This window comes from Diabrotica virgifera, chromosome 9, assembly GCF_917563875.1.
Source record: "Diabrotica virgifera virgifera chromosome 9, PGI_DIABVI_V3a".
NCBI classification, from domain to species: domain Eukaryota; kingdom Metazoa; phylum Arthropoda; class Insecta; order Coleoptera; family Chrysomelidae; genus Diabrotica; species Diabrotica virgifera.
In genome coordinates, this window is record NC_065451.1 from 221341522 (window position 1) to 221364326 (window position 22805).

The window sequence follows — 22805 nt, forward strand, 5'->3', positions numbered from 1 at the left end:
TTGAAGAAAGACAATAGGGCTTTTCATTCACAGTCATTTGTTTCGAGCTTCTGTCATATGTCATATAATCCGTGTATATTAATATTATACACAGATTATACAACATATAACAGAGGCTCGAAACAAATGACAACCGATTAAAAGCCCTATAGCTACTTTCATGAAATCACTGAATAAACTGAAATCACTGATTCCTCTGATTTGATACGGTTCTGGATAGGCCTAGATCCCGCGTACCAAAAAGAAGTTGATTAATAGCAAGCTGAAAATTTGTTAATAGCTTAAGGGTGTCTAGTCGGACAAACTTTTATGGACGGGAACACTGGAACAGGGGAAGTTTTAACTGTGGAACAGGTTAAAAATTTGGAACTACGACAACTACAGACACGTGGAACATGTTAAATGACAGGAATTATGACAGATGATAAATAACAGTCTGATTTTGCTTGAGAGTTTAATGAAAGGGTAACAAATCAACTGGAAGTTCTGCCCGACAAAATACATGGAACGTTTTCGTAGTCTGACGTTCCAAATTTTTAACCTGTTCCACAATTAAAACTTTCTCTGTTCCAGTGTTCCCGTCCATCGAAGTTTGTCCGACTATACACCCTTAAGCTATTAACAAATTTTCAGCTTGCTATTAATTAACTTTTTTTGGTAAGCGGGATCCAGGCCTAGGAACTCTTTTATGTAAATTTAAATTCAAGTTATGCCGGATTTACACTCAGCCTTTGCCACTGCTCCTGCCGCTGCCGGAAATATTGCCTGAAATACAATATCGACGTGAGTAAAGTGTTCACATGAATCCTCAGCAATGTCCTCACAACTCATTTACCGGGACGAATCCCAAAGATGGAATGGGACGACAGCTCTTGCTCTGCTCACTTAATCACGTGTGGCTTTGCCGCCGACAAGTGAGCGAGAGTGGCTGAATGTGAACCATAGACAACCAGCAAGGACAGACAAAGCATACTGAGCAAAAAAGCGTAACGCGCGAGTAGTCGATCGGTGGTTTATCTATCTCTTTTTACTAAGCGCTCCCGCTCATGTGACAAACAAAGATGGCTAGACCACTCAATCGTTAATGTTGGCGTTACACCTCAATGCATAGAGTGGCCCATGCCTTACCTAATCTATTTGTTATTATATCTATGATGTGAACACGCACTCGCGTTGCTTGTCCTTTGACTTCCGTCCCCAAAAACCGACAATTGAAGGAGAGCCGTACAATGGCAGCGTCATGAGCAGTGGTAGCGCGAGTGACATATTTACACACACATGCTGTCCTTTTTCCTGCCCATTTCCCTGTCCAACTGGACTGAGTGTAAATCCGGCGTTACATTTTTGTAAATTAAAATATCAAATACACAAATTAATTCAGTTATTAAATCCCTTGTATCCAGATCAATACGCCTTTGCGATGATGCAAGTAGTTTTACTGATATCGCTTAATCAACACGTTGATGTTGCTCTCCTACGGCCTGATCCTGACCTTCTAGTGTAGTTGGCCTTCTAATAGAACCGCTGAATGGCTCTTTGAACAATTGAACATCACAACGACTAACACCTTGCAACTGAGAGGCATAATATTAGCTAGACCATTTTGCAGTAAAGCCACAGCTCTTGCAGCATTCGTTGGTGACGTATTCTAAAGCTAAGCAATGAGCTTAAAACAGTAGCGATCAACAGGTAGCGAAAACGCGTTCCAAGATTGCGGCTGTAATTTTGAATATTTTTTCGAGATATTTGGCACACGTGTTCGTAATATAATAAAGAATGGCGGTACAGAGCCCAATTTGAAAAATATATTAATATGTGGAAATTACTCTGTAATTAAATACAATATTAAAAAAACGAGCCTTTACCGCCATTAAGAAGAACAAAAAAATACACTTTCTTCAAATAAACTTTTTTATCCGATGCCTAGATTTTGTGTCATTTTGGAACTACTAAAATTTTTTATTTCATTAGTAATTCCAAAATGACACAAAATCTAGACATCGGATAAAAAAGTTTATTTGAAGAAAGTGTATTTTTTTGTTCTTCTTAATGGCGGTACAGGCTCGTGTTTTTAATATTATATTTAATTACAGAGTAATTTCCACATATTAATATATTTTTCAAATTGGGCTCTGTACCGCCATTCTTTATTATATTACAAATATATGTACCAATTTTCTCGAAAAAATATTCAAAATTACAGCCGCAATCTTGGAACGCGCTTTGGGTACCTGTTGATCGCTACTGTATCACCTTAATATAGATAGTTTAGACCTCGAGCTGTGTGGAATATAGACACTATTAATATAAAATTTATTAGACATTGCAACATGTTTTATTGCGTAATGTGGCCTACAGTAGGTGCATTTTCCATATTTTTCAAAAAGAAGGGATAACTCAAAGTTTTGTTTAGATGATTTTTTAAATTTATTACTGTCAAAACAAGAAATGATTTTGTGTCATATTTAAAATTCATGCAATATACATAATATGGTTAAGATAATATAATCTGGCATAAACAATTAGTTACTGATCATCCCGCTGTCGGGGATGTCAAAATATTTTTAACCCTTTTTCATTCTAATACCTATGTTATTATATCATATAAGTATATTACATGCTTCATTTTTAGTCACAAATGAAGTTGTAGTCATTAAAAGACAATATTCTTTTTTATGATGATGGCATTCTTGGTTACCAATAATCTTTACTATTGTTACAGCTTTACTATCTGGAACTCTACGGACCTATCAGCAAGCCGGATGCGATGACGAAGTGGTAGTCTTGAATTGCCCAACTGGGACGAGCATATCCATCGAACTTGCCCAATATGGAAAAGCAGAAGCTGAAGCATCGATCTGTAAGCTTAGATCAACGAGGTCTACAATTTCAAGGTCATCGTATAACTACAACTCTTCTTGTCTATGGCCCAACGCTATCCAGGTCAGTAGTCAATGTATTTTCTTTATGTAGGTAAATAATACTTAGTCAAGTCTGTTATCTCCCAGAAGCCTTATTCGCAGGATCCATAATCCATTTTTTGATGTGCTATGCCGTCTGTATATTACTGCCATCTTGAATACTTTTGTAACATCGTTGTATGATCTAGTCTGCTCAAGATCTCTTTTTTTCCTTGGATTTGTCTTATTTTTATTTAGACTACATCCTGTTTTATTTTTTTTCCGGATCTTCTTGCTACTGACACAATATTTGGTACAGAGACAGAATTCTCTACTGCACTCAACGAAAAAGGTACGAAATATTAATAAAAATGTTAATTCAGACAACAAAAGCCATACTTAAAATTTGTCCAATTCTTGGTTTTATTGGAACAACAAAGCGATGTTCATCAGTTCATTATTTTCGTTAGTTGATCCAATGTATTACGTTTATTGAATGGATGAACATCCATTTATTAATATTACGAACACAGTTCACTGAGCTAACGGACACTATTCATTGAAACAACAACGTCGTTAATTGACCGACGAAGACTATTCGTTGTGTCAATAACAGTGTTATTTCTCCTAACGTATTTCGTTTGTTTCTTCAATTATTTCCGTTTATTCTTACAATTATATCCGTCCATTCCTACAATAAATACCTAAATAAAATTAATAATAATTTTGCAAAATCCCCCTTTTTGTCCTAAACCTAATGGAATTTACACTGTGTGATTTCTCATATGATTTCACTTATACAGCACGCTGGAGAAAGTGTTGCCCCCTTATTAACTTATTTATTTTTAGCACATAAGCAAAACGCTCAGACAGGTCGATTTTTAAAATAATCAAAGTACCTATATTATAACATTAATGTTTCGAACTTTACGCGATACCTCTTCAGGTGACAGCCACAACTTCAATTTTTTTAAACGGGAAAGTACATCATGTGACAGCTCATTTAAAAGCGTTTGAAATAGTGATTCCAAAATTGTATAACACTTTAAGGTGGTATGACACAATGTTAAAATTTATATAGTTTTTAGGTACAGTTACCGTCACTATTTCAAAACCAATCTTCAACTTAGGGGTATGTACGTGAACTGTAGACTTTCTATTTTAATAGTATCTAGTTAAAATTTCCAAAGAAAGCAGTATATTTTTTATAACTGTACATAAAGGAGTCCATGTCATAACTTACTTAGTAACTTGCTATAAAAATTCGTTTTGCATAATAATTTTTGAACTTGGGTGGAAAATAACTACCAGAAACGATTAACTATGCAAAAAGCTTTATTTTAAACAAAATTTCATTGTCCATACTGCCATAATTTTTAAATTAACTGTACCTAAAAGTAAAAATTTTAGTTAAAAGCTGCAATCTGGGGATTTTGTTGAAATTACAGCAATAAGTTGGCATTTTTCTAGTGATAAATTAGTTCCGCTGTCACTTAATAGATGAGAAGATGAGTTCACGTGTCATTTAGTAGATGGCAGCAGTGATGTATTAAATGGAGACAGATGCGCGTTTGCCGGATTTTAAGAAAATCTACAAACAATTGAAAACGAGTTTTGTAACCAGGGAAATACGATGAATCACGCGGTTTTGTTTAGAAAAGTGGCCCCACCCCCTCCCAGTACGCATTTTGGACCTTGTTTGACTTTCACTTTCAATCATGATTGTATAACGTCACAGTGTCTTAACAATACAAATATACATTTTTTATGCTTGAAACCGTGACGTTATACGAATGGTTGAAAGTTAAACGAGGTTCAAAATGACTCAAAGTGTTTACTGGGGGATTATACTAGTTTTGACATAATACATAAATAACATAAGTAAGCTCTAGTATGTTATGTGGGGCGGATCTAAAAACAATTTCAGTTTTATTCACTTTCTGGCAAATTTAATTTTTATAGGGCCGCAAATAATGCATTGTTCGGATATAATTAGCGTCTCTTTGTAAAGACGATGACGTCGACATTTTTACACACATTACACATGCCAATGGCCATTAGTAGTATTTGTTGAGGCATTATCCTAATAAAAAAATTGTAGACAAAACAATATTGTATAATCATTGATTAATTTATGTCAAATATTTCCGTAAGTGAAAAAAAATATTGAAATTTACTGGAGTAATAATTAGATAAACCGATATGCAGACGATACAGTTGTGGTTGCTAGCAGTATCGACAGGCCTGTCATACCCGGGTACCTACAAAGAGCGAGTGAAAAAAGAGATTTTAACCATCAACATAAATAAAACAAAAATGGACACTGGTGAGCAAAACTCAAAAACCTGCCAGACAATTGAAAATAAAAAACCAATTCAACACGTAGAAGTATATGTATACCTTGGAACAGTCGTCAACTAGAAATGGGATCAAACAACCGAAATACGATGTAGAATTGAAAAGGCCAGAGCTACATTTAACATGAGAAATATATTCAATCATTGCGACATATCTGTCCCACTAAAAATACGGCTGCTAAAATGCTATGTATTTCCAGTCTTGTTGTATGGAGCAGAGACCTGGACAATAACGGAAACATTATCGAAAAGGCTAGAGGTATTCGAAATGTGGGTGTACCGACTTATCCTCAAAATGTCCTGGACGACTCACACTACCAACGTAGAGGTATTGCGCTGAGGAGAAAACAAAAATGAGAAATCTGTTTCACAATAGAAACGGAAACCTGAATACCTCGATCATATTATGAGACATGATAAATATCGTATACTGCCACTGACAATACAGAGTAAAATAGAGAGCAAACGTGGACCCAGAAGAAGAAGACACTCATGGCTTCAAAACTTACGCCAATAGTTTGGACTAACGTGCCAATGTCCGCAACGGACGAGGCACATGAAGAAGAAGAAGAAGAATTTAAAATGAGATATTCTTCTTCTCACGGTGCTTATTCGTTCCGAATGTTGGCGATCAGCATGGCTATCCTAACTTTGCATGCTGCTATTCGGAATAGTCTGTTTGTCGATGTAGGTATTGAACCAGTTTCTCAGATATATTCTTCTTCTCCCTGGTCCTCTCTTCCCAATACCTTGCCCTGAAGAATGAGTAGCGGCAATCTCTATTCATTCCTCATAACATGGCCAAGATATTCTACTTTGCGCTCTTTGATAATAATGTGTGTTAATAATCTCGCATTCCTTGCCCATTCTACGTAAGACCTCAACATTAGTCACACGACCCATCCACGAAATTCTTAAAATGCGACTGTAATACCACATCTTGAATGCCTTGAGTTTTCTTAAAGAAGTTTCGGAAAGAGTCCAGGCTTCTACTCAGTATAATAATCTAGAAAATACATAGGATCTGATAATAGAAATTTTGGTGCCACTTCGGTATGCGGTCTACCGTCTAATATGTGGTCTACGGCAATTTAGCTGATTCGGCATGCGGTCTACGTACAAAAACAAATTAGAGAAACTATTACAAACATTACTATTTTATTATTACTAACAGCTTCACTGTTCAATTGGTAATTATACAAAGAGTCTACATTCTACCACATCCAATACTATTTTAATATTAAATATCATGCAACCGCATAAATATCGGTTTTTGCCTGAAAGGAGGAAGACCTAACCCTTCGGTCCAAACCCAACTTACGGGTATAGAGTGAGAGAACCGCAGGGCAGGAGGTATTTGACCGCTGCGCGCAATCACAACCCACCCTTTTTATTATCACTAAACGGTCTTTTCAGCGTTTTAAATTAACACTCAAGGCCCATTCCGTTGATTCAAGTTTATATAGGCAACCCAAATTACACGCCGCTAATCCTCGGTTCGGGATTTAGACAGAATAACACGTGAAGTGTGAAGTAAAGCACAAGTATGACAAGTAAAGTAAAGTATAAATATAAATAATAAATAAAAAGTTTGTAATAGTTTCTCTAATTTGTTTTTGTACGTAGACCGCATGCCGAATCAGCTAAACTGCCGTAGATCGCATATCAGACGGTAGACCGCATACAAACTAGAAACTCTGCCGTAGACCGCATACCGAAGTAGCACCGAAATTTTGTTAACAAGTGGTAAATGTGACTTCTGAAACGAGACTTCATCATTATGAACGCTGATCTCGCTTTTCCTATGCGTTGTTTTATTTCACTAGAGTGGTCTCATTGACTGTTTATGTAGGTACCAAGGTATGTGTAGCTGTCCACTCTGTCAATTGGTTGTTGGTTAACCAAAAGCCGTGTATGTAATATATTTCGCTCTTAATGACTACCATTACTTTCTTTTTTTTTCGTATTGAAATTCCATGTTCACTACTTATGTCTTATATGCGCGACATTATTCTTTGCAAATCATCTAGGCTATCTGCAAAAACTACTGCGTCATCGGCATATCTAATGTTGTTTAGATCTATCATCTAATCCAGTTTCCTCCAAGATAATTTATGAGTATGTGCAGCTTATCATGTTGTACTCTATCAAATGCCTTTTTATAGTCGATAAAACAAATATATAGCACTTAGACAGTCAATAGAGCCTCTCGGGTGCCTAAGGGCAAGGCATTGCGGAATCAAATCTTTGTCCGTGATACTTGTTCTTCGCATTTTTTATATAGGTATTCTGCAGTATATTACTTTTAAAAATGTTTTAAGTAAGTGGTTCATTAGGCTAATTATTATTCTGCCTCGCATGTTGAAATGAGAAATGAAATGAAAATGTGAAATTTTCCGAGGAAAAACTTTCCCTGTTGAAAAAACATTCAATATGAAAAAAGTTATTGTAGTGACTCTGTTTTTCAATTGACTTACGTATTTTACATTTATTAAAAATACTAATTTTATACTCGATCTTCATTCTGAGAATTAGCATAATTCTTTTTTGGTCATTTAGATAGGCACTTACTTGTATTTCAAATAATTGCAAATTTCTTTAGTTTGAAATAAATCCTTTTGAGCAGGTAAAGAATTACGAATTGCCGTATAATACAATATTAAATAATAAACTATATCCAAATGAATGAACGTTTAGTATCTATTAATGAGAATTTACCCTAGGCAGGTAAAGAAAGGATTAACAACTGTCGTCTGTAAATACAAAGTACGATTAAGATCGAGATGTGCCGAGCCTAAGTTGCAATACATGGCATCAATGCGGTGTCGTTCAGAGAACTAAATTTAATAATAAAATATATGTACGTGCTGCCATCTATTCAAAGAACTGTTAAACGTTAGTTTAAAAATTGGCCACCTATTTTGACCATAGCGTACTAATACCCCCTTAATCATTTTGGAGAGCGCAGGTGCAAAATTTCGATCGAAATATTTTTAAACGCATTCATTTTTTTTGGTATCCTGAGAAAACTTTTGGAATACTGAGAAAGTATTTTTGACAAATTTAAACTCAGAATAAAAGATTACATTATTACCGAGGGCTGAAAGTCCCTTAGAATAAACAAAAAGTTTCCTTTGAATGGTATATTTGAAATTAAAAATCATACTAAATTTTCTCTTTTTCACCCCTGTGACTTATTAAAATAATCATTATAGAAGTTCTCAGGGATTTCAGAACCTCGATAATACTGTAATATTTTATGATGCGTTTAAATTTTTCAAAAATACTAATTAGTTTTCTCAGGATTTGAAAAAAATGAATACGATAATAGACACAGGAAAACTTCCTTCCAGTACGGAATACACTTGGAAGCGAAATGAAATTATTCGGCACTTCGGCAGAGATAACAGCATTGTTTAACAAATAACGATAAGGAAAAGCCGTTACGTTTCAAATGGTCAAGCAAAACATTTATTGTTTCAACAACTTCGTTTATTGTTACCATGAACGCATTGATTGTGGTTATTAAACGCAGTAGTAGATTGATTAATGCATTCGTTGTCACAACAATCAGTTTACATCTGTGCAAAAATCAAATATTACTCTATATTAACAACATTTGTACATTGTTTGAATGAAATCTGTAAGTTGTTACGATAAACCAAGGTAATTAGTAATTACTTATCGTCTACGAAATCAAGAAAGTGCTTTGCTGCCAGAATTACCATTATTTATTAAATATACGAAACTAACTTATTGTCTGAATAAATTGAGTGTTATTGATTAATGTACTCTAGTTATTTTCACAATTATTATTCAGTCATTGTGACAATAACCAAATACATTGATCAATGTCTAAAAGTTCGTTGAAACAAAAAATTAAATAGTTGTTACAACGAAATACTATTCAATAATCACTGTTAATCAATATTACGGACTAAATTTTTTTGAGTGTAGAATTACCTCACTGCTTGTTCTCTCAATGTAATTAATTTCTAGACCAGAAGGCTCACTCACTTCAGTTTCTCTGTTCCACATTTTTCTGTTCTCTTCTTCTTCTCATTGCGCCAACTCTCTTTGCAGGTTGGTGATCCAAATGACAATAGTTAAATGTGAAATGACGGCTCTGATGATTTCTGATTTGGCTATCCATCGGCGTACTTACTTGAGCCAGGATTTCTGTCTTCTTCCTATTGCCCTGTTTCTCTGAAATTTGCGTTCCATGAATAACCAAAGCATTTGACATCTATCCCCTCACATTAGGTGTGCGATGTTCTTTGATCTTTGGCATCAGCACCTTCTTCTTCTGCATTCTGTTAAGAACTTCTGTCTTATGTTCTCTAATTGTCCCTTTTTTCAGGATTTGAGACGCGCTGCTCTTAAGTATATCAATGCACCCTTACTATGCTAAGGTTATAATATTTCAAAGTTCATCAGCTCTTTTGAGAATCTCTTATGACAACACTTTTCCCTCTGTACCAAGCATATTCCAATCTTGATAGTGTTACACCTTCAAATGAACCACTCTATGAAGAATATCACAATACGCCGTAGCCACTATCTCCGTTATTTCCTACATTCCTACACGTTATTCATTAATGAACATATTGATCCATCAGGGTATATGAGACACTGATCTTACTGACCAGATATAGTATTCGCTGTTACAGACTGTCGTGGAGGCTTGCCAGAAGAAGAGCCACTGTAAGTTTCAAACTAGCCCAAAGACTTTTGGAGGTGATCCCTGTCCTGAAGTAAGAAAATACGTAGAAGTGGCCTACAAATGCAGACCATGTAAGTAATATTTGTTATTTAGTATTTAATGATTAGTGGTATTAAAGGTATTAGAATCTTCTGGAATGATGCTGATGGGAAAAGCTAAGCTCGGAGGAAAAAAAATCTTTATAATACATTTGGGAAATATAGTTTGCATATTGAAACCAGTCAAAATGGACAGAGTTGCACAATTCACAGAGATAACTTAGATAAAGAGATATCTATAACTATAAAGGAACGTGGAAAATACCAGGAACCAACGAAGTTAATCAAATTAACCATATCCCCATCTCAAAAATATGGGCAAAAGACACAACTAATGTCAGAAAGTATCGCGGACCGAACTATGCTTCAGATCACTGCCTTGTGGGGGCCACATTTCGGCAGAATATCCATGTGATAATAATTTTTGCGGATAGTTCATTTCCCTTTCCTGCCTATAAAAATACCATTTAATAGTGGTACCTTGAGATATGCTCAATATTCTTGCATTTCTAACAAATAGGTACAGTTAGTTTTTTCTCTTGCAGATGAATTTAGAAGTCAAGTAGCCTGTCAAAATAGTAAAATCAAATTAAATTGTAATCCTAACTCAAGAGTTGCAGTCTACAGTGCAAGTTATGGACGAACAGAATACGAGAGCATACAGTGTCCACAGCCACAAGGTGTGCCAGAAGAGAGTGAGTAAAGTATAACCTTTTAAATGCTAGTTAATATATTACCAGGGTCATTCGTAAAAAAAGCCGCTGAATATACCGCTGAAAAAGAGTGCCACGTGGGAGAAATCTGGCAACACTGCCTTATACATCAACTCTTCCGCTCTCTTCCACCACCACTTTCGCCACGCTGAATTGCTCAGTGTCGGCCTAGGAGCCTTCGAAGATGGAGGCCCCGGTCGCTGATACCGTCAATGTAAAATTCATGCTGTGATACGTTTTTAAATGCAAATAGCCCAGAAATACGGCGATACCGTGTAGTTTTCAGGGGCAACTCCGAATTGCATGAAAATTTGGATTTGGGTTCTACTTACCCTCCACTTCAAAGTTGAATTTGTGCCGTTGGTTGCTTTTACTTGGGGGGTGACAGTCACCCCTTCTCGGGGATGAAAAAGCATACTTTCAAGATAAGACCGGAAGTGGATAAATTGGCTGATTTTAAGCAACTTTTGTTTTGTAGAATTTTTTATGTAAGTCAATACTTTTCGAGTTATTTGCGATTGAAAATGTTTATTTTTCGACAAAAACACTACGTTTTCAGACGGATTTTCGCAAATAATTCAAAAAGTAAATATTTGATCGAAAAAATAATGCTTAGCAAAAGTGTATTTTATAAAAAACCAATAAAAAATGGTGTATCAGTAAAATCTATCAATGGAGTAGGACAAAGTTGTAGCTCATGAAAAATACGTTCTTATTCGTCTACTTCCAAATCGAATATTTCAAGGTGAAATCACCGAGAAATTAAGCACTTTTCGGGAAAAACCCCGTTTAAACTTTTTTAAAGTGTTTATGATAAGCTTTATTTTAATTGTTTTTAAAATTGTTTAGCATTAAAAATAAGCGAGTTACGCTCAAAATAAAATTGGCTCTCTTTTTTTGTAAAAAACATCATGAAAATCTCCCCGTGTTTAGCTCCCCAAATGAAATTAATCGTTACCGATTTACAAACAATTTACTTACTTGTCTATTTTTTATATGAGCTGCCAGTCTCGCCGATTTAAAGTGCTTATTTTTGAAAGGGTTATAGTTGAAAAAGCTTGAACGGTTCACTAATCACGAGTGTATGCAAATTTTGAACAGCCATATCTTAACCATTTTTTGTCTAACGGAAAAACAAAAATAAAATAACATATTTATAATAGCAAAACCTACATTTTTTTACTCTTTAAGATTTTTCTTATCACTAATACTTTTTAAGGTAATTAAGGTAATTAAGAAAAAAGCAAAGTTTTCAAAAATTTTTAGAAATTTTTTTTACTATAAAACCAATTTTTTTCAAAAATAAGCACTTCAAACCAATCAAACTTACAGATCATATAAACAATACACATGTTAAAATAAATTGTAAAACGGTAACGATTAATTTTATTTAGGGTGTTAAATAAGGGGAGGTTTTCACGATTTTTTTTACCAAAAAAAGGGGCCAACCTTTTTTTCAGTGTAACTCGTGTATTTTGACGCTAGAAACTTTCGTAAAAAACAAATATAAATATTTATTTAGATACCTAAAAAAATGTTAATAAGGTTTTTCCGAAAAGTGCTTAATTTTTTGGTGATTTTGCGTTGAATTATTCGATTTGAAAATAGACGAATAAGAACGTATTTTTCATGAGCTACAACTTTGCTTTTACTCAATTTATAGACTTTACTGATACACCATATTTTTCGTTATACACTTTTGCTTGGAAAATTTTTTTGATAGAATATTTACTTTTTGAGTTATTTGCGAAAAACGTTCTGAAAACGTAGTTTTTTTTTTGGCCAAAAATCAACATTTTCAATCACGAATAACTCGAAAAGTATTAACTTCCGTAGAAAACTTTATAGAACGAAAGTTGCTTATAATCTGTTAATTTATCCATTTCCGGGCTTATTTTAAACACGCGTTTTTCACCCCCCGAGAAGGGGTGACTGTCACCCCCCAAGTAAAAGCAACGAACGGCACAAATTCAACTTTAAAGTGGAGGGTAAGTACAACCTAAATCCAAATTTTCATGCAATTCGGAGTTGCCCCTGAAAATTACACTCTAAAACGGTCATTTATTGGGCTAAAAATCAATTGGGTCAATTGGGTCAACACAAATAACGTTGGACAATTTTTCTAAGCCAAGTCCATCCTTACCAGCGAAAAATGATGACGGTAGTCATCTGCAAGTTACCATTTCTTCACCGTTCTTCAGATTAAAGCCATTTAAAAAAAAATGTTTGCATACTTACATACACAGCATGTTTTATGTAACACGAAGTTGTTTCATTTTTGTTTATAGATTTTTGTTGGTTTTTGGAGTGTGTTACATGTTACATATTTAACAAATTTGGAACCGATCCCATTGGATTTATATGAATTTGTATTAGAATAATTGATTCGTTATACGGCTTTTCGCTGTGAGGCCAAGTTTTGTGGAACGTACTTGGGCCGTAAAGCGAGGTATGGGTGTATTTGTTCATCATGTTCGCAATGAACAAAAATTCACGATGAGATCGGAACAGAAAGCCTTCAGATTCATCGTGAATTTCCGTTCGGCCTTCACTGGATTATCTATAACATTTGCGGAAGATGTTTAACATAAATACGCACCCATAAACTTTGATTAACTGACGATAAATGCCAATAGGTGAAATCCATTTTGCATTTAAAAAGCGTATCACAGCATGAATTTTATATTGACGGTAACAGCGATCGGGACCTCCATCTTCGAAGGCTGCTAGGCCGACACTGAACAATGCAGCGAGGCGAAACTGGTAGAGTGAGAGAGAGGGAGAGTTGATGTGTAAGGCAGTGTTGCCAAATTTCTTTTTTTACGAATGACCCTCGTATAATCATGTAAAACGAATTACCTATTAATAAATACGGATTAAGATAAAAAAGATCAAGGCAGGTTTTGTTTATATTTGATTCAGAGTTGGACCACCATCTCCATATAGCTATTTCAGCATCCTTATGCCTCATCGGTGAAGCTCAGAAGTCTCAAAGAGTTGAGACTTCTGAGCTTCACCGATGAGGCATAAGGATGCTGAAATAGCTATATGGAGATGGTGGTCCAACTCTGAATCAAATATAAACAAAACCTGCCTTGATCTTTTTTATCTTTTTCATTTTTACTGTTTGAGTATTTAGAAACTGTCTTTCGGTCCTTTTCCTTGACGAAGGGAAGGTAAATGCGTGGCCTAAGCGTCCTCTATTTGCTTTCTCCTACTTTCGTCGTCTCTTGTGATTATATATTGTAAAATCCGGAGATATGGGATGCAGCCAGAAAGCAGTTTATTAACGAAAAGTCTTGGATTTAAAATATTGTTTATTATATTTTTATTTCAATTATTCTAATTAGTCCTGTCGCCAGGGGGGGTACAACGGTCTCCTGTATTCAGATGGACTTACCCAAGTTTTTATTATGTATTTTGGCCCGTAGAACACGAATTTTTTGGGTAACAGTTGATCCGGATGTCGATAAGATTGTTATAAACAAAGAAGTTGAGGAATTACATAACAGCGATTTCTCGCAAAACAAAACATGTTTTTGTATTTTTTGGGCCATTCTAACCAAAAAATGTTCCTACAAGTTTTTTCGTAGGATGCATAGTTTTCGAGATAAACGCGGTTGAACTTTCAAAAAATCGAAAAATTGCAATTTTTGAACCCGAATAACTTTTGATTAAAAAATAAAATAGCAATTCTGCTTACCGCATTTGAAAGTTCAAGTCAAATTCTATCGGTTTCGAATATATACATTGCTAAAAATGTATGTGTTTATTGCTAAAAAAGCTATAAACACATAGTGTTTCCCGTGCCTAATACATGCGTTTACATGCATGCTACGTAGAAATAGCCTCGCTTGCACTTGTACCTACTCTACCTACTCGTTCGATTTTAAATGAGAAATCATTGAAAACATCACTCCAGCACTAGGTGTTTATACTTTTGTTTAACAATAAAATAATAAATTTTTAGCAATGCAAATAACTAAAACCGATATACTTTGACTTAAACTTTCAAATAGAAATTGCGGTAAGCAAATAGAAATTGACGGTAAGCAGAATTGCTATTTTATTTTTTAATCAAAAGTTATTCGGGTACAAAAATTGCAATTTTTCGATTTTTTGAAAGTTCCACCGCGTTTATCTCGAAAACTATGCATCCTACGAAAAAATTTGTAGGAACACTTTTTGGTTAGAATGGCCCAAAAAATACAAAAACATGCTTTGTTTTGCGAGAAATTGCTGTTATGTAATTCCTCAACTTCTTTGTTTATAACAATCTTATCGACATCCGGATCAACTGTTACCCAAAAAATTCGTGTTCTACGGGTCAAAATACATAAAAAAAACTTGGGTAAGTCCATCTGAATACAGGAGGCCGTTGTACCCCCCCTGGCGACAGGACTAAATTGTTTAAAAGGTAGTAAACTTTGCATCTGGGGCTTTTCGTTGTTTTTCTCGAAATACGGATTGTTTTTTTTTTCAGCGTGCCTTGTAAGCTACGCCACTGAAATTGTCATGCAGCTGTGTCATGGAAAAAGAAGCTGCGACCTTTCAGCGGATATCAGCACCTTTGGAAGTCCGTGCAAACCGGAATCCAGAATGTATTTGAAGGTGGTCTACACATGTGGTAAGAATAATGCTTATATCAAAGTCAGGCATTACCAACACATTTTATGTAATCTTCCATTAAGCGATTGATCCGTGTTTTCTCTATGGCGCCAAATCTCAAATTTAGGAGTCCATTGCTTTACTCCTCCCTCATATTTTTCGTGGACTATATTTTGGTTGTGAAGCATAGAGCTGCAGTGAAAATGCGCCACCGAATTATATTTTGCGTTAAGGTCTTCACCTCAGTCCAAGACTTTCATTGACCTCTTATCTTGTCCATGATGGATCTTCTACAAGTTTGTGCTGGACGATCTCTTAGTCTTTTTCCTTGAATGTTCCACTTGAGGGCAGTATTTTCAATACTGGAGCTATTTTTTCGGAGTGTGTGACCGATCCAACTCCACTTTCTGTACTTTATTTCATTTTCTACCCTCTTTTGTTTGATTAGGTGTAGCAGATCTTCGTTTCCGAGGATGTTAGGTCCAAAATACGGACAATTCTTCATAGACATTTGTTAACAAAGACTTGCAGTTTGTCTGTAGGGGTTTTTCTCACTTTCCAGATTTTACACCGGTAGAATAGAACTGACATAACATTTGACTGGAATATTCGGATCTTTGTCTTTGTAGTATATTGGACAGACCTCCCAACGGGGTTGAGCATGAACATGCTGAATGCTTGTTGAGCTTTTCGTATACTCATTCGAATGTCGTCTTCTGTACCTCCGCTTTCTGTTATGACACTTCTAAGCAGGGCCGTGCGGTGCTATGATGCGGTGAGGCAGCCGCATCAGGCGGCATCACAAGGGGGCGGCATAATCAGTAAAATGAAAATACATCAAAATAATCATAGGAATAAGAAAGGGTGTGCAAAATAGAACATTTGAAAAATATCCGATGGTGTGTCACTCGAGTTTAAGGCTAAGGCCAGACAAGCGATAATTTACGTCGCCGTAAGAGCAGTAAAATGGGTACTATTCTATGTTGCTGCACGATATTTTACAGCTCGTCTGGCCATCCACTACTCTTACCGTGGGACCCATTTTCGCGCTTCATTTTACTGCTCTTACGGCGCCGTAAATGATCGCTTGTCTGACCTTAGGCTAAAGCATGCCACTCTGTAAACTTAGTTTTAAAAGTGAAATCGTCTTTTTCTACAGAAACAATGCCCTTTTTTTATATTATTTTTGTATTTTTGTACACTTTTTTTTCTGGTTCTATAAAGCGTTGGGAAGCTCTGAAAAAACATGTTTCACAACTAACTTTAAAACCATTAAGCGATACTAGTATATGGTCAAGTCGAATAGATGCATTGAAACCTTTAAGATTTTGTGAAATAATATGATGACTTATTCGAAATAATAGAAGAACTCAACAAAGATACAGAGACTAAAGTCAAAGCACGAGGATCAGCAAAAAATATTAAAAATTATAAATTTATATGCGGTGTAGGTCTTTGGCATGATATTTTATTTCATATATATTCGGTCTCAGTCTTGAAGATGTTGCAACATATAACTATAAATTTGTCAGATTGTGCAAAAAGGTTGTCAGAAACAATAAAAAAATTAATAGCTACAGATAATCTGGCTATGACTAAACGAAAATTACTGCTAATGAAATTGCAGAAAATCTTGATGTAAGCTCCGAATTTGCAGCGAAAAATGAAATTCGAGCTAGGAGAAAAAAGCGTCAGTTTAATGACGAAATACCTATGGATGAGCTCTTAACAGAAGAAGATAAATTTAAAATAATTTTTTTCATCTATATTTTAGACATTGTCCTTAATTCTTTGATTGTTCGATTTTCGCTTCTAGAAATTCATAAATAAATGTTTGATGATATTTTAAAATTGGGGAAAATAAATGATAAGACCTATGAACCTTCATTCAATACTTTCAATAAAAAAAGAATCGGATATACAGGCAAATGATCTTCTAGAAGAATTGTGTGATATATCCCAAATGATAACATAATATGTAGTCCATGAAACCGTTAGAAGTTTTGAACTATTTCTGTACCAAATGTAGTTGTATCGCTAAAAATTTTATTAACACTTTCTATCTAGGTAGTGAGTGAGGAAAGAAGTTTTTCAAAATTAAAAATTATTAAAAACTGTTTACGAAGCTGCATAAGACAAACAAAACTAAAAAAAATAGCACTCATTTCAACAGAGTCCTCACTGGCTGCTACTTTAGACTATACCAATCTGAGTGACGAATTTGCCAAAATTAAAGCCAGAAGGGTAAAATTGTAATTTTTGTAAATGTCATTTAATGTTAATACGTATTTCATTTAATTTAAATTATGTTTTCTTTTTAAAATAAAAGTGTGTTCATTTTGGGCAGTTGCATTTAATAAAAATAAAAGTTAAGTTTAAGTTATATTTAAGGGGCGGCATTTCGAAGACTTGCATCATATTGAAAAAATATACCGCACGGCTCTGCTTCTAAGATACGTAAAATTTTCCATATTTTAATCTATATGTTGTTCTTCTTTTTCTTCTTCCTCTTTATCAGCAATTCTGCTTGTTCATTGGCGGATTGATACCTCTATGGAAGGTTATCACTCCATCTTTTGCGCGGTCGGCCGATACTTTTTCTACCGACTGGTGATTTATCTCGTGCTATTTTGACACACGTGTCAACCCCATTCTGGTTATGTGGTTGTTCCATTCTTTTTTTCTATTTAGTGTCCATTCGTTTATAGACTGTACGTTACATTGTCTTCTAATATCTTCTCTCCTCATTCGATCTCTCAGTGTATTTTCTGTAATTCTTCTCAATACTCTCATCTCTGCCGTTTCCAGTAGTCTTTATGTTGTGGCTGTATCGAGTCTTGTTTCTGATGGAGACCAGCATAATTTGACCCTTTCCTTTTCTCTTGGTCTCTTGTAGTGCACATGTGTATTTTTTTCTACAAGCTCTTTTGTGATTTCCTGTTTTCTTGTGTTTAGAGACTTCACATTCGAAGTAATGATGCGAAGTATATTTTTCGTTTTCCGTAAATTCGTTGTCCTTTTTCTCGCGTTGGTCGTCGTAATGAAATCATTCCTGTTCCGATGCATAATCCTGTTTCTATGAGCTATGGTTTTAACGTCTATCAGTAGGGTGCTAACCTGGCTGTAGACCCCCTCCTCCTTTATCCAGGCTTGGGACCGGCAACAGTTCTGTCGAGCTACTCGATCACACCAAACAAAACTGCAGGCGGAGTTCTGTATGTTGTTAATAGTAAATAGTATGTTGTTTCTTGCATTTATTCTTATGTATTTGTTGATAAAAGAACGCTCGAGCTTGTCAATTTTAATTTCTAGAATGATATATTTTTTAAATACACTCGCGATCATAAAAAGCGGGTCACTCGATGAGTTATTCAAGTTAGATGTCTCGAATTTTCTAAACCTGTTGTCCGATTTGAGTGATTTTTTTAGCATGTTATAGCCTTATTCTTTAGCAATATCGCTATAATAATATTGTTGCTAGACCGGTAAATTATCATTGTATACAGGGTGTAACAATCATACTGTGTTTATTCCTAAAAGTTCGGAACACCTTGTAAAATGTTTTAGCATAGATAAAATATTGAAATTAAAACTCAATTGTAGCCATAGGCTCTCTTAACATTTTCTTTTTTGATTTATTTGTTTATGTTGGATAATAAAAAAGTTAAGCACGTTAATAACTAGCCATGTTTTTCATCAATACAGGGTGTTTCTAAATAAGTGCGACAAACTTTAAGGGGTAATTCTGTATGAAAAAATAATGACAGTTTGCTTTATAAACATATGTCCGCAAATGCTTCGTTTCCGAGATACGGGATGTTGAAATTTTTCTTACAAACTGACGATTTATTTATTGCTCTAAAACCAATATAGATATGCAAATGAAATTTGGTAGGTTTTAAGAGGCAGTTATTGTGGATTTTTTGACATACAATTAATAATTCTATATTTACCATTGGCGTGCATACGGGTATAAACACTTTAGATACATCCCGTATGCACGTCAATGGTGAATATAAAATTCTTAATTGTATGTCAAAAAATGCGCCATAACTACCTCTTAACATCTACCAAATTTCATTTGCATATTTCAACCGGTTTTAGAGCAATAAATAAATCGTCAGTTTGTAAGAAAAAATTGAACATCCCGTATCTCGAAACTGAAGAATTTGCGGTCATACGTTTATAAAGCAAACGGTCATTATTTTTTCATGCAGAATTGCCCCTTAAAATTTGTCGCACTTATTTAGAAACACCCTGTATTGATGAAGAACATAGTTAGTTGTTAAGGGACCTAACTTTTTTATTATCCAACATAAACAAATAAATCAAAAAATAAAATGTTAAGAAAGCCTAAGGCTACAATCGAGTTTTAATTTCAATATCTTATCTATGCTAAAACATTAAACGGGGTGTTCCACACTTTGAGGAATAAAAACAGTATGATTGTTACACCCTGTATACAATGACAATTTACCTATCTAGCAACAATATTATTATGGCGATATTGTTAAAGAATAAGGCTATAACATACTAAAAAAATCACTCAAATCGGACAACAGGTTTAGAAAATTCGAGACATCTAACTTGAATAATTCATCGAGTGACCCGCTTTTTATGATTGCAATTGTATAATCATTCTCAAAGTTCAATGCCCCAATTTGGGAGTGGCTTTTATCCCTAAAATCTTAAACAGAAAATTATACAGTGTGATATATCATTTTAAAACTTATTCATTTATAAAGGCAAAGTTTTCAGCCTAAGAGAAACATTAATAATATTGAAAAATATTAAAAATATTACTAAAAGATTTTTAATTGAAAACTTATTGGTCCGTTTCCCTGGTAACACCTCCATGGCTTCTAAAAATTGCAAGCCAGATGGATGCTGAAGCGAAGAAGACAAGAGGGAATTCAAAAACTTACAATTCACGACCCCGTCTGTTCAGCTGGTAAATTCCAACGGAATTAATGTTTCTATGAGGTTGAAAAACTTTGCCTTTCAGTTGCTAGATGGCGCTAGTCACCTACTCCATAAACGTCAGTTACAATGCGGGGATAAGCTTTCGTAGTTTCGTCACTTCGGTTAAAGAGCTGCAAACCTACGCCTCTCTGATGATGACTCCAAATAGAGTCGAAAATCGTTTATTTAGAGTGCTGGTTTGCGCTCCCTGTTCTAAGTTAAAAATAAGACGGTATTGCCTTCACATTGCAACCGAATAAAAATGGAATTTTTATATTGGTCTTCACTTCTTTTAGTAACTAGGTCCATTTTCCGTTGCAATTTACCAGCTGAACAGACGGGGTCGTGAATTGTAAGTTTTGAATTCCCTCTTGTCTTCTTCGTTTCAGCATCCATCTCTCTTGCAATTTTTAGAAGCCATGGAGGTGTTACCAGGGAAATGGATCAATAGGTTTTCAATTAAAAATCTTTTAGTAATATTTTTAATATTTTTCAATATTATTAATGTTTCTATTAGGTTGAAAACTTTGCCTTTCAGTTGCCAGATGACGCTAGTCACCTACTTCGTAAACGTCAGTTGCAATGTGGTGATAAGCTCTCGGAGATTGGTCACTTGGGGCAGAGAGCAGCAGGCGTACGCCTCTCTGATGATGACTCCAAATAGAGTCGAAAATCGTCGATTTAGAGTGCTGGTTTGCGCTCCCTGTTCGAAGTGAAAAATGAGACGGTTTTGCCTTCGCATTTCAACTGAATAAAAATGGAATTTTTATTCTTTTATCTTTTTAACGACAACTCATAAAAATATTTCTATTTTTTATAGTACCAAGAAAGGTTCTTAAAGAACAGTACGACGGATTTCTGGAAGCTGAAGAAAAAGATGACGAAATTTCAAGCGTTGACGACAATGTGTTAGAAGTATACGAAGGCGTTAACGATTATTTCAGGGAATTTGCCGCATCTCCTCCTGATCCAAACATAGAAGGCGTCACGAAAGAAAATATTACCAAAGAGTTTCATCATGTGGGTTCAAGCGGACCACCACAGACCACGAACAATTTTCTGTTAAGTAAGTTGTAATTTTTTAAATTCTTTATAAAACAAATCTTACCCTATAATATGTCAGGATTCTTGAAAATCCAAGTCGAAGTTCACTACATACTGGCTCAGCGAAAAATTAATTTAGATAGGGAAGATATTTCTCTTTATAGAGAAATATTTAAAAAGAGTTTTAGAGGAAATTTATACATTTTGCCTATATTTGAACGAAGTATCTTGAGAGGAATATTCGGTGGCATCTGTGAAAATGGTGTTTGGAGGAGGTGGTACAACTACGAGGTATACCACAGATATAAGCATATACACAAACCCAAACTTATATGGAATCATTTGATATTTCTTATGATTTTATGATAAAAAAAACAAACACACCAAGTCAAACAATATTTATTTTAAAGCAATTTAATAAAAAATATATAACAATTAAATAAAACAATAAAGTATTTAACAAACAAATCGAAACTACTTGTTTTAAAGTCAATAGCATAAAAAATTTCAATGTAAAACGAATAATGTTTAAATTAAAATTTAACGTGAAGTAAAACTCCCTGGTGTAGTTGGTATATTAAAAAAAAATTTTAAAAAATTTAAAAATTTTTTTAAAAATCCAAAAGGATTACGTTCAGAACGTTTTCGGACTTATCAGTCCATAATCAGTGAACTCCCTGTCCTTGCTAAATAGCCACAATGAAAAACACTGGTTAAGATGTATGTTCCAACTACATATTAAAATTTGCAAAAGAATTTGGCCTAAATTGGATGCCAATGGATTATTACCAGCAACATGATGCTCTACTATATCACATTATGTGATACAGTAGAGCATCATGTTAAGACAAACAAGAACGAAAACACTATATATTAAAATTAGCAAAAGAATTTGGCCTAAATTGGATGCCAATGGATTACCACCAGCAACATGATGCTCTACTATATCACATTATGTGATACAGTAGAGCATCATGTTAAGACAAACAAGAACGAAAACACTATATACTAAAATTAGCAAAAGAATTTGGCCTAAATTGGATGCCAATGGATTACTACAAGCAACATGATGCTCTACTATATCACATTATGTGATACAGTAGAGCATCATGTTAAGACAAACAAGAACGAAAACACTATATATTAAAATTAGCAAAAGAATTTGGCCTAAATTGGATGCCAATGGATTACTACCAGCAACATGATGCTCTACTATATCACATTATGTGATACAGTAGAGCATCATGTTAAGACAAACAAGAACGAAAACACTATATATTAAAATTAGCAAAAGAATTTGGCCTAAATTGTATGCCAATGGATTACTACCGGCAACATGATGCTCTACTGTATCACATTATGTGGTACAGTAGAGCATCATGTTGCTGGTAGTAATCCATTGGCATCCAATTTAGGCCAAATTCTTTTGCAAATTTTAATATGTAGTTGGAACATACATC

The 22805-nt window shown here is 34.7% G+C and overlaps 2 protein-coding genes across 3 annotated transcripts in view; both read left to right on the forward strand.

Moving 5' to 3' along the window:
• LOC114330167 (protein eva-1 homolog C-like) overlaps window positions 1-22805 on the forward strand; it is a 366988-nt gene that overhangs the window by 326762 nt on the left and 17421 nt on the right. The window contains exons 2-6 of one of the 2 annotated variants that reach the window (XM_050661403.1): window positions 2723-2943; window positions 9913-10051; window positions 10564-10713; window positions 15215-15358; window positions 21122-21367. In XM_050661403.1, the coding sequence (XP_050517360.1) occupies window positions 2723-2943; window positions 9913-10051; window positions 10564-10713; window positions 15215-15358; window positions 21122-21367 (900 nt within the window). The remainder of the gene's footprint in view (window positions 1-2722; window positions 2944-9912; window positions 10052-10563; window positions 10714-15214; window positions 15359-21121; window positions 21368-22805) is intronic. The other variant, XM_050661404.1, reaches the window with a different exon arrangement.
• The window catches only part of LOC126892004 (uncharacterized), a 502972-nt gene that overhangs the window by 189808 nt on the left and 290359 nt on the right, over window positions 1-22805 (forward strand). The gene's annotated exons all lie outside the window — the stretch shown is intronic.